This window comes from Amblyomma mixtum, chromosome 8 (genome assembly GCF_055824585.1).
Source record: "Amblyomma mixtum isolate Tamu chromosome 8, ASM5582458v1, whole genome shotgun sequence".
Classification (NCBI taxonomy): domain Eukaryota; kingdom Metazoa; phylum Arthropoda; class Arachnida; order Ixodida; family Ixodidae; genus Amblyomma; species Amblyomma mixtum.
In genome coordinates this window covers 71,957,606-71,972,701 of record NC_143019.1, presented here as the reverse complement: position 1 = coordinate 71,972,701, position 15,096 = coordinate 71,957,606, and the positions used below count along the sequence as shown (strand labels likewise).

Below are 15,096 nucleotides of genomic sequence, written 5' to 3'. Positions count from 1 at the left end.
GACATGCAAAGAAGCGTGCCAACGTTCCATGGTCGCAAAAGGCGACCATCCCAAGTACTGGACCGACATGCAAAGAAGCGTGCCAACATTCCATGGTCGCAAAAGGCGACCATCCCAAGTACTGGACCGACGTGCAAAGAAGCGTGCCAACGTTCCATGGTCGCAAAAGGCGACCATCCCAAGTACTGGACCGACACGCAAAGAAGCGTGCCAACGTTCCATGGTCGCAAAAGGCGACCATCCCAAGTACTGGACCGACATGCAAAGAAGCGTGCCAACGTTTACTACGGGTGCTAAATTGGCAACCAATCCTGGATGCAAGTGGTGACAGCATTGAAGAGAAAATACGATTTTTGAGGCAGGAGGGCCTCAAGAGTGCCAGAGAAATCAACCTGCCTTTGGCGCTCCAATACATGCAAGAAACATAAGGTGACCAGAGAGACTACATCAATTCGAACGATCCAGTGCACCAGACGAGTGAAATCAAAGAACAGTGGCCTCTGCTTTACCATGCCCAATTTTTCTATGGACATGCAGACCAGCTGCTAGGAAAAGATGTAAAGGTGAAGGCTGCTACTGCTGTATTGATCAGAAATGCTTGTCATTATTCTGGTGCTTAAAACCTAATAAGATTATTAAAAACAAATTATAATTTAGTAAGGGTAGAGCGCTTTTTTACATCATGATATAGTCATTGCTCCAAATCACATTGGCAGCAATGCTTTAGAGAACAGTAATTTCATTTGGTGTGAAATTCTGCAACGTCTTCACTTCACCTTTCTCCCACTAGGGCGGCAGCAGCCTGTATCAAAACAGATTTAAATTTTCATGGAAGCCAAGAAAACTTGTGCTCAATTCTTGCAAACTCTTCGGGTGACCTGCATTTATTCTGTACTTCTATACATAGAAATCAAAGCACTGTGGCAAAGCTATCCGCATATCATGCCGGCCATTTATGAAGCTTTTTCATTTGTAGTGCTAGTGCTTGTCACAATCAAGAGCCTGCATTTATGCTGCACTTCTATACATGTAAATCGAAGCGCTGTGGTAAAGTTATCTGACAATCACGCCAGCCATTTATGAAGCTTTTCAGTCATTTGCAGTGCTCGCGCCCGTCACCATCAAGAGAATTGAAGAGTTCTCTCTTAGTATAATTTTTCACCACCTGAGACAGATGCAGTCTGTTGATGATACCTTTCATAATGAATGCGAATGTAGTTTTACTCATCTCCTGAGTTTATTTCCAGGCCATATCTGAAGAAAAAACAACACTCTGCGCTCTTGCACAGGCCAACCACCTCAAACCATTATGAAAAAGGAGGTGCTATACTACTATGTACAAACGGAGCAGGAGGAAAGTAGGGGCAACAGAGCAACAAAAGAAGCCGCTTTTGTGCCACTTATCTCAGCCCATTTCAAGGACGATGTTCGCCAACTCTTGAGTTTTTGAAGTGAGTTGCTTGCTCTTTCTGACCTCGAAACTGTAGTTAGATGTAAATTAAAATAAGGGCAGCTGGCTGCAGCGACTCACGGCAAGCTCACTATGTTATTCTGCCTAACAATCGGTATAATAAGAGAAGTTGACGTCATATGACCTTTTCAAAATGATACCGAATGCATCTCTGAATACTTCCTTTGATCAGTGCCATAAAATGTGATTTTGTATTGACACAAACAGTCTAGAAGGCAACATTTAGGCAATTTAATTATGTCGATAGGACATGCTAACATGTTACATGCTGCTGTCATCCTGTGGATAGGACACAGAGCAGTGCTAATGCCTATTATCTCGTGTTTGTTAGAATGCGTTGTGTTGTCGTTTGCTGGTTCTCATCTCCAGAAATTATGATCGTCACTCAAGCATCACAAACATTAAATTATCGCTCTCTCTTTGTACCTTGCAATCACGAAGATTAATTGCCCTAGTCTGCTTATTTCACAAGACAGTCTATAGTACTAATCATCCGACTCTCCCTCTTGCGCAGCCTCACCGCACCTCGCGCCGTTTAAACAACCATCTCAGCTTCCAACGCCTTTCAGGTAAAACCGTTGCATTCAATTCATCCGCTTTGTTCACTGGAATGGTCTTCCGGAACACATCGTCAATATTCGTGATCCAGCTTCTTTTAGGACCGAAATAACAGCCATTTTTTCTGATTACTGACAGGTCAATAACTATTGTATAATGATGACAGAAGCCAACAGCCACAGAAGCCAAGGGGCACAGGGGATTTTTTTTTTATTTATTTATTTTGTGGTGTTGATCAATTTAGAATATTACTGAATATATTATCGCTTAAAGCTAATTGATTAGAAAAGCAGAAGAAAAAGCAACCACATGCCGCCGGTGGGATCAGAACCCACGACCTCCGAATTACGCGTCCGGTGCTCTACCTCTGAGCTACGGCGACGGCTGTTAAATCTTCTGCTTTCGGGGGTATTTATGTTTACAAGTAACCTAACCTTGAGTGTGTTCATCAGCGCCACCCACGTTCATAAGCGGCGGACGTCGAACGTCCTGAGTTTCCGCAGGTGTGACGTAGAACGTCATCGAACGGAGAGGGTGGAAGCTGCGTGAGAACCCTCTTATGCTTCCGCCAGCCCCTTGGCTTCTGTGGCTGTTGGCTTCTGTCATATTTATAACGAGCCCCTCATTCCCCTTCCCTTGTTTGCTTAATTGTATAATGATGTTTTTTTTGTTTTATGATGAGTACTACAGTCAATTAGCATTGTGCAATGATGTTATGTTTAATGAGTACTAACAGTCAATCAGCATTGTATAATCATGTTATTCATGCTCCTGTTATTACCCCTATTTATGTAATCCCCCCCTCACACAATACTCCAACTCTTGGAGCCTGTGAGGCAACCTGAGTAAATAAATAAATAAATAAGTATTTGGTGCAGGCAATCGCTTGTTCTTGCCAAAGTGCTTGCAGCAGTAGGGTTCTTGAGGGAATATTATAATATATGAAAGCTGTTTAAATTTCATGAGTTGCATTTTCACTATGATAGAAATTGTGACAGGATATGAACTTTCACTTTTTGCTGGGTTAGTTTTCTGCTGTACTCGCGACACAGACGGTTATTGGAGGTATTCACTGCCACTATTTTTGACACACACGGCGACGAAGACCTCTTCTTTTTTGTCACTTTTTTAGCCTCAAATAGAATCCTTTCTTAAATGAGCCCTGGTGTAGGCTTAGGTACACCATGACTGAATGACTTTTACAGAGGACCAGTTTTCCCTCTGGACTGCTGAAAGTGATGACTACGACCATAACCACAACATTGAGTAATGCCTCTTTTCTTTTAATTGAAATGGTTTTCATGCTCTGTTACTAATCTCTTATGCGGGCTCTCCTTTATGCTGTAGGTCTCCCAAAAGAAAGTTCAAGTTGGGTACATGCCGAGGTACTTCTCCTGATTTCATCTTATGAGAATCATAAAGAAGACTTCAGTGACAGAAATAGAAAGAGGAAGGACATTTGGAAACAAATTAGTGAAGAAATGTGCAAGCACGGGTACACACGAACTGCTGTGGACTGTGAAACGAAGTTCAAAGGCTCAAACGCACGCATGACAAGCACCACCAGCACAAGAAGAAGATTGGGAGAGAAAGAAAGGAGAGGGCATTGTTCCAGGTGATGGATGACTTGCTTGCAAATAGCATACAGTACCAGGCTCCAGTGGCGTCAAACCAGCTCCCACAGCTCTCCACCTCAGCTGCCTGCACATTAGCTGTGGCCACCCCGTGCAGCATCAACGAACCACCGACAACAACAGAAGACAATGTGCACTGCGAAAAGAACTCAAGAAATGATGGTGCCCCGCACCAGAAAAGCAAACCAAATGTGAAGCGTCGCCGAACACCGGCAGCTGTATTGGAGGAAATTCTATTGAACTTGCACAAATGGCAGGATGAAGAAAGAAGACGATACCAGCAGCAATTAAAGATGCAGAGGCTTAAACTGCATATGCTGAAATGCCTCGCAGCACTGGATAAGCAGCAGTGAACTTTGTGATGTTCTTTTTGTGTGTCATGTTGGGGCAAACACTTCGTTCATTTTGTATGAGTTTGCTGTTTGAATACTGTGCAATTTCTCAGTTTATAGTCTAGTCAGTGATCGCTGTACAGGCCGGTACCGCCCAGTTTAGATTTTGTTCGGAAAAAACATCCAGACACTGTGTTCAACATTTTATTGCCAGTGAGAGTTCTTCTGGCCAAAAATGATCAACTCATGTATACAATAAATAATTTCACCACATAGGGCTTGTGTGTGTGATGCATCTTGCATGAATAGTACTTCGAGACTGGAAGTACCCTGCCCGTTGTAAACCTTAACACTACTTTCTGCACAGGAAGCAAGTTATTGAAACCCTCTTCATTGTAGCATGGCTGTCCGCAGCCTCTCTGTCCTCATCATCAAGAGGCGGATCTGCATCACTATCTTCCTCCATGGTGCTGTCATCATCACCGAATGTGTCCGCATTGAAGGATTATGTTGTGAACAAGGCACGATGCCGCAATATAGTTGCTCGTTCTCACAGTGGGTTTCATGTCAAGGTACTTAAGCCTTCTGAATTTTCCTTTCAGCTGAGCAAAAGCTCGCTTAATTACTGACCTTGCTGCTCCTAGCGTTTCATTGAACTTGACCTCCTGTGTTGTCAACTGGCCATTCTGTACAGCCGCATGAGACCCATTGACAGGGGATAAGCAGAGTCACCTAGTTCAGCACTGAGGACTCTGTTGTCGTCGTGAAACCCAAGGGAACACTGAATTTGTCAAATTACAAGGGTACCCCATCAGATAGGAGAAGCTATATATGCTGCTGCCGGCATCGAACGCAAATCACAAGCACTTGCAATATGGCCAGCGTGGGATCAGAACATAGTCACTGTTGGAATTCGAGACGCAGCACTTATTCGGCAAGTCCTCGCGGTGGAGAGTCTACGGATTGGCGGCCAATTACAAACGATGTAAGTCTACCTCAAGATGCCCGAAAATACGTGCCGTGGAGTAATTCAAGTGGCTTCCAGTTTCCGAAGCAGATATTGCTCAAGCTATTTACTCGCCAGGCACTCCCGTGGTGGGTGTGAGGAAATTAGGAGAGTCGAACGCGGCGGTGATTACGTTCGAGGGCCGTAAAGTGCCGTTTAACGTGTTCTACTGGGGAGAGGCTGTGCCCGTCCATCTCTACCGGAAGACCACACCAGCTTGCACCCGCTGCGGAACAGTGGGACATAGAGCGGACATTTGCCCTAATCCACGAGATAAGCTCTGCCGGGCCTGTGGAAACATCGTCCAAGAAGAGGGGCACGAGTGCCAGCCCCGATGCCTAGTGTGTGGGGGCGGACATCTCACGAACTCCGCAGACTGCACCTCGAAATACAGGAATGGTGCCGGAGCCGGGCGGAAGGAAATCCAGCAACCAGCGTCAAATCCAGAGAGGACCGGAAGAATTCAGGGCCTGGGCCACAACCACAGAAGAAGCGGATCCTGCAGCGAAGACCGCAATGGGGGCGTCCCGGCAGGGGCCTGAAGGAAGCGGTCGTCCAGGCGACAAGAAATCGGGAACAGCCGGATCGAAGGAAACCACGGGCAGCAAGGTGAGCTTGGCACAGGTTGCCGCTTCCCCGCCTCCCACGTTGGCTGTTGGAGAAACTAGAGGAGGAAAATAGCAGATTAAAAGAGGAACTAGCGAAGTATAAAAGTCAGGAACTGAGAACATCGGCAGGGGGAGTAAATATGCCATAAACGCCTGGCGTACCTGCAATGGAGGAGGATGCTTCCCTCCCTGCTACTCAGCAGGCACTAACTCCTGTCCCCCAGGGTGAGAAAAAGGAGGAGGAGGAGAGAAACAGTAACGCAGTGGCGACTGAGACCGATAAGGGGGCCGGTGCCAGAGAGAAAGAAGCCAGGATTGAGGCTATTGTAGAGCGATGTTTGCTGAACAACCTTCCGCGTTTGGAAGCTCGCACAACGCAAAATATACAGGCGAGCCTCGAAGGAACTCTACAAATTATTATTGAGAAAAACGTTCAGGCAGCTATTGAAAGGGGCATTCAGGCAGTGGTAGAGCGGGTCTTACAGAGCATCTTGGAGCCCCGTCTGATTAAGCTGCAAGCCTTTGAAATCAGAATCGATCGGAAATTTCAGGAGCTTGCGAAGTGTACGCAGACGAAGGTTCCAAAATTAACTGGCCAGGTGGCTAATAGACAGCTTGCAGCTGATGATTCGCCCGACACCGGAGTGGACGCACCAAGCGTGATTTCCTTTAGTGTTCAACATGGCCCACCCTCCTAAATTGCAGATTTTACAGTGGAACTGCCGGGGGTTTAGAAAGAAGAGGGATTCGCTACAGCAATACGTAGAATCGTTGGATAAATTACCAGATATTATTGCACTGCAGGACGTGAATCCAGCTACGCTTCACGCCATTGAGCCCGAGTCCTTTTTGGCACAGTGCAAATTTTGTGGCCAGAAGGCATACTTATACCATATGGTATGGGCTTGTCAGAAAAATGACAGCATTGACATCATAAATCAGCCAACGCGGGAGGGCTGGGAGGCGGCCCTGTCCAGCTCGGACCTCGAGGAACAACGAGCCCTCGTCGCCAGAGCACGGGCAGCGGCTTTCACCAACGGCGTCCCGGACTAGGGACCCGATCAGCCTTCCCTTTAACTAAGGCACTGTGGCTTTAAATAAACATTTTCATCATCATCTTCTCTCATCATGCCTCCTGAAGGGGTGAAGAAAATAGGAGATGGTCCCCTAGTTCCGGAGCGCGGAGGGCAGAAAACAGGGGAGCATGCCGGCTTCCAGGAAACTACGAGGTCCGCGCATCGGAGCCGCAAGACGACACTGCGCCTCAAGGTCATGGGCCTGGTCGGGCCGAAACTGCAGGTGGCCTCTTTTCAGTGCCCCCCCTCTTTCCCTCTGTGTGTGTTTTGTTTTCTTCCTTCAAGTGCTCTGACTCTATTGCAAATAAACTCCTAGTCTCAAAACGGAACCTATCGAGTGAGCATCGTTTTTTGGAGGCTCCTGCGTGCGCGGCGCCCGCCGCCCGAACGAGTCTACGCGCAGTATAAGAACACTAGTGCAGCTCAGTCGTTTTTAAATTTGTGGCGCTAACAGTATTTGTGAGACAGTGACCTAAGTGTCAAAGAAACAGAGTTGATAATAACATTTGGTGCCGAAACCCGGGAACTTAGTCAACTGCCATCAAAGACGCCATGGAACGACTCCAAAAGAAGCAAGCCGCGCTACGTCAAGCCATCGAAAAGATCATCGCAACAGCCACCGCCCTCCTACAAGAGCCTGCAGCACAAAGCGGTGAGCTTGAAGAACAATTTGACCTCCTTATCGAGCAAGCAGAAGAGCTAAAGTCGGTTAACGACAGCATTGAGAAGAAAATTGACCTACAGGAACTCGACGCAGAATTAGCCGCCGTATCTGCTTACAACGAGAAGATTAGCATCACGAAAACTAGAATAAAAAGAGCCCTACGAAACCAAACTTCTTACGGAGACCGGTCAAGAACTCCATCAGTAACGGGGAACCCTTCCGAGCCTAGTTCTCAGCCTTCAGTTCACGCCAGCGTTACCACGAGCCAGCTTCCATCGGCAACAACCAAACTTCCGAAGTTGGAAATCGCCAAGTTTAATGGAGACCTGAGATCATGGCAGAAATTTTGGAATCAATTCGACTCAACAATCCACAGAAATGGCTCTCTTTCATCAATCGATAAATTTCAGTACCTGACAAGTTATCTAACAGGGAAGGCGGCAGCGGCTATCGAAGGGTTATCCCTAAGCAATGAAAATTACGGAATTGCCATCAGGACCCTCACCGAAAGATTTGGGAGAGAAGACGTCATTATCGAAGAACACATGTCTCGCTTGCTCGGTGTTCGCCCGGTAAACAACCTCCATGACACAGAAAGGCTCAGGACCCTTTATGATGAGGTACAGTCGGGAGTCCGAAGCCTAGAGGCACTGGGCGTGACATCAAGCACGTACGGCGTGTTATTGCTGACTGTCCTTCGGAAGAGCATCCCAGATCAGCTTAGCCTCGAATACTACCGAAGGAAGGCTGCCACTTCAACCGTTCCGCAAGACGAGCTCCAAGACTTCCTCGATTTCTTGAGAACGGAAGTGGAGAGCAGAGAACGAGCACAGTGCAGCAGCCGACAGTCACTCAACAGGGATGTTAAACCGAGGGAGCCAAGCATTAAGGGGAAGCCACCATCTGCAGCCGTCTTCGCTGTAAAGGGCAGCGAGTCACAATGCTCATTTTGTGGGGCAAAAGACTACGTTACGGCAGACTGCGTGGCCTCCGTTGCGCCAGAAGCCAAGAGAGAGATCCTGGCCAAAGAAAGACGATGCTTTAAATGCACGAAAATGAATCATCGAGCAGCAGATTGCCGAACAGCAAAGTGGCTCAAGTGCGCGAAATGCTCCGCCCGGCACGCTACTGGCGTCTGCGATCTCAGCAAGTCGACACCACCCCTTTCAAGAAACGGTTCTGCACCTTACGAGGTTGTCGTGCAGTCATCGTTACAGGTGGCACAGACTGGCTGCACGCCCAGCGTGCTCCTACAGACAGCACAAGCATGGGCGGAATCGAAACAGAAGCGCGCCTTGGTGAGGATTCTGCTTGACGGTGGCAGCCAGAGAACTTTCGTAAAGCGAGAGGTATCCCGGTGTCTCAAACTTCAAGTGGTGGGAGAAGAACGTCTCGCCATTCACGCCTTTGGGACCACTACGCCAAACATCACAACATGTAACAGAGTCGAGTTGTGTCTACGAAGCCGACATGACGACCACGTAATAAGAATCGAGGCCCTCGAGGTTCCAGAGATTTCCGGGGACTTCCTGCCACCACCTGACGCCTCCGCTACCAGCCTGGCTGCAGACCAAGGGCTCCAACTCGCTGACCTGGCCCCGGACGACCATCGACATAACACCGGAGTCTCTCTCCTGATTGGAGCTGACCATTACTGGGACGTCGCCACTGGAAGTGTCAAGCGGGTCAACGACAAGCTTGTCGCCGTGGAGACCATCTTTGGGTGGACGCTGCAGGGTAGAGTGGCAAGAAACACAGCGACGACCTGTCTGACAGCCACCGGAGTCATGCGCGTGTTGGTGACCACTGAGCAAGAAAACGACGACCTCTCCAGGCAGCTGAAGTCATTTTGGGAATTGGAACATCTTGGAATCGTTGACACAGGAACCACAGAGAAAGGAGACGAAGTTCTTCGAAGCTTTCAAGAAAGCATCACCTACAGAAATGGCCGTTATCAGGTCTCTCTGCCCTGGAAAGAAAATGCCTCAGATTTGGCAGATAACAAGGCCATAGCTGCGCAGAGACTTCGGTCGTTGACAACAAAGTTGATAACAAACGACGGCGACATGCAAGCTTACGACCGAGCGCTGAGAGAATACCTGATTGCTGGGCACGCTGAGGAGGTCGACGAAAATGGTGAGTCCCCAAAGGGGCCTATTTACTACCTCCCGCATCGAGGCGTTGTCAGACCGACAAGCGAAACAACTAAGCTGAGGGTGGTCTTCGATGCCTCCTCGAGCGCACGAGGCGAGCTTTCGCTAAATGATGCTCTCTCTGCGGGACCAAATTTGAACCCAAATCTTTCAGACATCCTAATCAGGTTTCGAACCAACAGAATAGCTGTCATGGCCGATATAGAAAAGGCTTTCCTCCAAGTGCAGCTCGTCGAAAGTGACCGCGACGCCTTGCGCTTTCTCTGGTACGAGCGACCTCCCAAGCAGTCAGAAGCTCTTCCTCCTATAAAGGAGTATCGAATGACACGAGTGCCCTTCGGGGCAACATCAAGCCCCTTTTTGCTCGCGGCAACTCTGAGGTATCACATTGAGTCAGTGCAAGACGTTTATCCGAGGACAGCGAATATACTCAAGAACAACCTATATGTGGACGATTTGGTGACAGGCGCTGACTCAGTTGAGGAGGCGGAGCGCATCTGCCAAGAATCGCAGCACATTGTGCACAAGGCAAGCATGCATCTACGCAAGTGGCGATCGAATTCGATTGAACTTTCGACGATGTTATCCGAAAATGAGAATGGACGAGGCAGCTTGCCGGAGCTCACAATGACCAAGATCCTCGGTGTCGAATGGAGGCCTCACCCAGACGATTTCGTGTTTGAGATGAACACCCTAATAGAATTTTTGAGATCGCGGAAAGACACAGAGAGGTATTTGCTGCAGGCGTCTGCGCGTATTTTCGACCCCTTCGGTTTCTTCGCACCAATTTCTACTACAACGAAGATCTTGTTTCAGACCCTTTGGGAGCGAGGTACAGATTGGGATGAGAAACTGCCTCCAGATGTACTTAACCGATGGGACATTTGGTGCCAACAGCTCCCTGAGCATTGCCACATTTCCGTACCTCGTAAAGTCGCCTTGAAAGAAGGGCATGCCCAGCCGGAGCTTCACATTTTCTGTGATGCCAGCCCGAAAGCTTACGGTGCCGTTGCTTACACGAAGACAACAAATGAAGACGGCAACTTCACTGTATCTCTTCTGATGGCTAAAGCAAGGGTGGCGCCATTAAAGCGCTTCTCATTACCGCGGTTGGAGCTGATGGGGGCCCTAAGAGGAGCTCGGTTGGCCAAAACGCTTCTTCAGCAGCTGAATGTGACAGCTATTTCAATGCACTGCTGGAGTGACTCGACCGTTGCCCTGAGCTGGATAAAAGGCTCCGAACTCCTAAGCGAAGATGTCCCACATCCAGCAAAAATGAGCTGAAGCTCATTGCGGGGGAGGATGAAGAAAATAGGAGATGGTCCCCTAGTTCCGGAGCGCGGAGGGCAGAAAACAGGGGAGCATGCCGGCTTCCAGGAAACTACGAGGTCCGCGCATCAGAGCCGCAAGACGACACTGCGCCTCAAGGTCATGGGCCTGGTCGGGCCGAAACTGCAGGTGGCCTCTTTTCAGTGCCCCCCCCCCCCGCTTTCCTTCACCCTCTTTCCCTCTGTGTTTTCTTCCTTCAAGTGCTCTGACTCTATTGCAAATAAACTCCTAGTCTCAAAACGGAACCTATCGAGTGAGCATCGTTCTTTGGAGGCTCCTGCGTGCGCGGCGCCCGCCGCCCGAACGAGTCTACGCGCAGTATAAGAACACTAGTGCAGCTCAGTCGTTTTTAAATTTGTGGCGCTAACAGTATTTGTGAGACAGTGACCTAAGTGTCAAAGAAACAGAGTTGATAATAATCAACAAGGGGAGCGATATAGCAAGTGTCAATAAAGGCTCGCAGGGCAGTTTTCCCGCCACAGTAACAATGGTGTAACGTCTGTTCACTACAACAATTAGTGCCATTTTTGGCTGCAGAACGAGAAGCAATTCTCCTGCTACCAAAGACAAGGCACAGCCACATATCGGACTGTCCAGTTTGCCCGCGGTTATTAAGGACCAATGTGAACGAACAAGGCTCTTGTCTGAGCAGCGCCGCAGCATTTGGCTGGCAAAAATAATTAGAAAGGACTTGAAGAATGAGAAGTATGTCCGTGTTTGCGGTCTTCACTTCGTCAAAGGTAAAGGCATCTTCAGATTACGCCGTTTTATAACTAACTCGCCTGGCCACTTCTCTTTCCTGCTACCGACTGTTTACACGCGGCATTCAGACGAGCTTTTTCTGAAAGTGCTAGTCAAAGCTTTGTAGATTGCTAACTGTGCGCTTTACATTGCAATTAATATAGTACATGTGCAGTTAATGCATTTGCATGTGTGTTCCTTCAAAGGGAAGCCTGCCAATTTAATGGATGATGGAAATCGGGACTGGGCACAGAGTCTGTGGTTGGGCCACGGCCGTTATGACCGTACTACTGTGGTTGCATCCATGCGGTGCAAATGGCGACCGCAGAATAAGCCACATGCTGCTGCATTGTGCAACAGTCCATGGGGCCTGTAACACCATCTGAGCATGCCACAGGCTCGGAACTAGAGCCTGATGAGCCCACTCCAATGGGCCCCATTCTGGAATCCACTACAACACGTTCGTGTGCATACGATTTCCAAGCTTGTTAGTCCAAAGTTCTCTCAATTTTATTATGTCCAGTTTCACAAGGCAATTCTGTTTATCTGCTTCTTTTTCCAGAGGCAGAGACCTCCAATTGCTAGAGGAAGATTACGGCAAACTATCCGTTGAGCTCCTCACGGTGAAAAAGCAAAAAGAGGAAATGGAAATGTCCGAAGTGTCCTTGCGTGAAGACCTCAACAAAGTGTTATTCTACACAGGTCTTCCAAATTTTGTAGTAATAATGGCTGTGTTCAACCTCCTAAAGACGTTTGTTAAGCACACACCACAAAACTCATTAGGAAAGTTTCAAGAATTTTTAGTGTTTGTAATGAAGCTGAAGTTAAACCTGCCATACCAGGACCTTGCTTATCGCTTTAACATATCAGAATCAACTGTATGTTGGATATTTTGACAAATGGCTACATGTTGCATTTTGCAGACTGAAGCCTCTCATTTCATGGTCCTCAAGGCATGCATTAAGGAGGATTGCCTCAAGCCTTTTTTGACTCATTCGGAGAGAAGGTAGCGGTCATAGTCTACTACTTTGAGATCAATCTTGAACGGCCGTCATCCCTGCAACCAAGATCTTGGACTTGGTCCCAGTGCAAATCTAGGAATACAGCCAAGTACCTCATAGGAATATCTGCCAAAGTGGCAGATGTGTTAATGACCGGGCACGCGAACATAATAATTCTCTGAAAAATTCGTCAGATCCAAATACTCTCCTACGTCACTGCAGGAGTTGTGAAAAATGTGTTCCAGGTTTTAACAACATTTCTGTTATCGGAAAAGGGAAAAACAGGGAGGAGAGGGAAATCCTTGAGGCCTTTCATATTAGAGTGACACATGCATCAGTGCACCGTCCTTGCATCTCACTAGCAAGGAAGTTAATTTCCTTAGCAGAAGTGTGCGCGTGCAAGATTGATAGACATATTATCTGTGTTTTGTTGCTTGCCAGTGTTGGAGCGTGTATCCACTCCTCGGTGATCTGCCACTTATGTATCTGTTTGTTTTGTTTGGTGTGTCTGATACGCATGCGTCTTCTGGTGACCTAGGTTGGCCGTTTCTCGATTAAACTTCAGTTGTTAGTCCAGCGTTGTCCTGTGTTCTTCTTCTCCTCGTGTCTCGTTCTTTCGATGGTGAAGTTATGTCTGATGTACACCAACTAGCCCACATGGGTACCTTGTTACAGGAATATGTCCTCAGGGAGTGAGCACCTTTATTTCCGATGGTTGGGGAGGAGGACCCCTGACAAACATATTACTGATCACTGCAGCATTCTTGACCATTTATCTCATGGTGATATGGTACTGGCCGACAGAGGCTTTGATACTGCTGACAGTGTAGGCTTGCACTGTGCAAAGCTCCACATACCTGCATTCACCAAAGGCAAAAGACAATTATCAGCAGTAGATGTCGAGACAATGAGAAATCTTGCAAATGTCGAATTCGCGTTGAGAGGGTGATCGGCTTGGCTCGTAACAAGTTTGTCATAATGAAATCTGTTCTGCCACTAAAACATGCGACTCTCAAACAGGGAGACCAGTTCACACCTCTAGACAAAATCGTCAACGTTTGCTGTGCAGTGACAAATTTCTGTCAATCTGTTATTCCTGCAAATCCAGAGCCATGTAGCTAAGCTTGCCGAGTATGCGTGGTATTTGGAAAAGGCTATTCCTGCATATACTAAGCAAAATACGTTTACCAGACACAAATTTTTTGCCAGTGATTTTTTTACTGTACTCAGCATAAAGGCTGCCAGTTCTTTCTTGCTTCTACAACCCTACATCTAATGTTATAACATTCATTCAGCACTAAGGAACAAGGACACAAAAAAAAAACATACCACAGGACGGGCGCTAACTGCCCACTCTTTATTGCTGGCAGTGTGATATACTGATTGAAGCTGACTTTCTCTTCATACCGCACTGATAAAGCAGTCTTGCCTAGTCAGCTCTCAAATCTGCATCACATCACATCAAAGACAAATGCAATCAAAACCACCGTTGCAACTCGAAGGGGAAAGTTCATGGACATTGACAGTTACAGTTGTCTTTCAATCTTTCTGTTGTTCGCCTAGCTTGTACTTGGGCATAGCATAGTTTTATTGGTCCCCACATGTGTGACGGATGAGTATGACCTTCTGCTTCGGTGTGTGTTCCAAGAGACATTGCACAGCAGAACAGAAGACACCTTCTTGGGATGCATAGTGCCACTCGAGGAAAGCATTGTGGCAGCCACTGGTTACGTGGCCAAACTTCTTTAGGAGTTTCTTCCTTTTCCACAGGCTCTGTGTCGTGGTGCCAGAACAACGGCAGAACGCACAAGAAGCCAGGAACTAGTTTCTTTCGTACACCACAAGACAGCAGGTGTGTTGAGTTTTCTTAAGTTTTGGATTTCTTTACGCTTACTATCTGCGCAGTAAGGGTGAAAACAAAAATCGTTTATTCACATTTCTAGCGCTAGCTTCATAATAGGAAGGCTTGGGCAAAACGGCTTCTTCATTTAAATTTAATGTATTGTAAATTATTACCATTACGGGTTACTAAATATTGTAATGATTATTTCGGAATGTTTGCAGTGGCAGAGCGACTAAACAATTTTTATTTTTATTTTAGATAAGCCGTAAAAGAAGTGGCAAAAAAGGATAAGTAAGTAGGGCTCTCAATACTGGCTTTGACACGTATTATTTCAATTGGTGTACAGGGTCAATCACACTTAGAGGGAACACGGCTCCGCGTGGCTGCGCACACGTGGAGCACTATTGCGACCAAGCCGGTGGCAAACCCATGCAAAGGGGCAGATGACACGAAGCACCACATCGAGCACCCTCTTCTCGTGCGCCACTCTGCATTGATTCATGAACGGGTTGGATGCAATGGCACTCCGCAGGTACGTGGCCACGCGGAGCCGCGTTCCCTCTAAGTGTGATTGACCCTGTACATGCTAATTCAAGACCACCTCAAGAAAGTAAAGTTATACTTTTTGGTCAGCACCTACCATAAGCTTGCTGCAGCCCCCGCAATTTTTTATTCCTTTA

The 15,096-nt window shown here is 47.4% G+C and overlaps 2 protein-coding genes and 1 pseudogene across 6 annotated transcripts in view; 2 read left to right on the top strand and 1 right to left on the bottom strand.

Moving 5' to 3' along the window:
* The window catches only part of LOC149332942 (uncharacterized), an 85,656-nt gene that overhangs the window by 18,694 nt on the left and 51,866 nt on the right, over nucleotides 1-15,096 (bottom strand). The gene's annotated exons all lie outside the window — the stretch shown is intronic.
* On the top strand, nucleotides 5,518-12,064 carry LOC149332945 (uncharacterized). The gene is made up of 3 exons (XM_089557594.1): nucleotides 5,518-5,610; nucleotides 8,567-10,030; nucleotides 11,933-12,064. The coding sequence occupies exons 1-3, from the start codon at nucleotides 5,518-5,520 to the stop codon at nucleotides 12,062-12,064; spliced, it is 1,689 nt and encodes a 562-aa protein (XP_089413720.1).
* On the top strand, nucleotides 11,969-12,755 carry LOC149332944 (uncharacterized; annotated as a pseudogene).

What these genes read in the sequence shown, in the direction of transcription:
- LOC149332945 (XM_089557594.1), top strand. Translation starts at nt 5,518, where the DNA reads ATGGGGGCGTCCCGGCAGGGGCCTGAAGGAAGCGGTCGTCCAGGCGAC. An exon ending in AGGAAACCACGGGCAGCAAG is followed by an intron (nt 5,611 to 8,566) that starts GTGAGCTTGGCA and finishes TCATCGTTACAG; the next exon opens with GTGGCACAGACTGGCTGCAC. An exon ending in CGCAGCACATTGTGCACAAG is followed by an intron (nt 10,031 to 11,932) that starts GCAAGCATGCAT and finishes ATTGTGCAACAG; the next exon opens with TCCATGGGGCCTGTAACACC.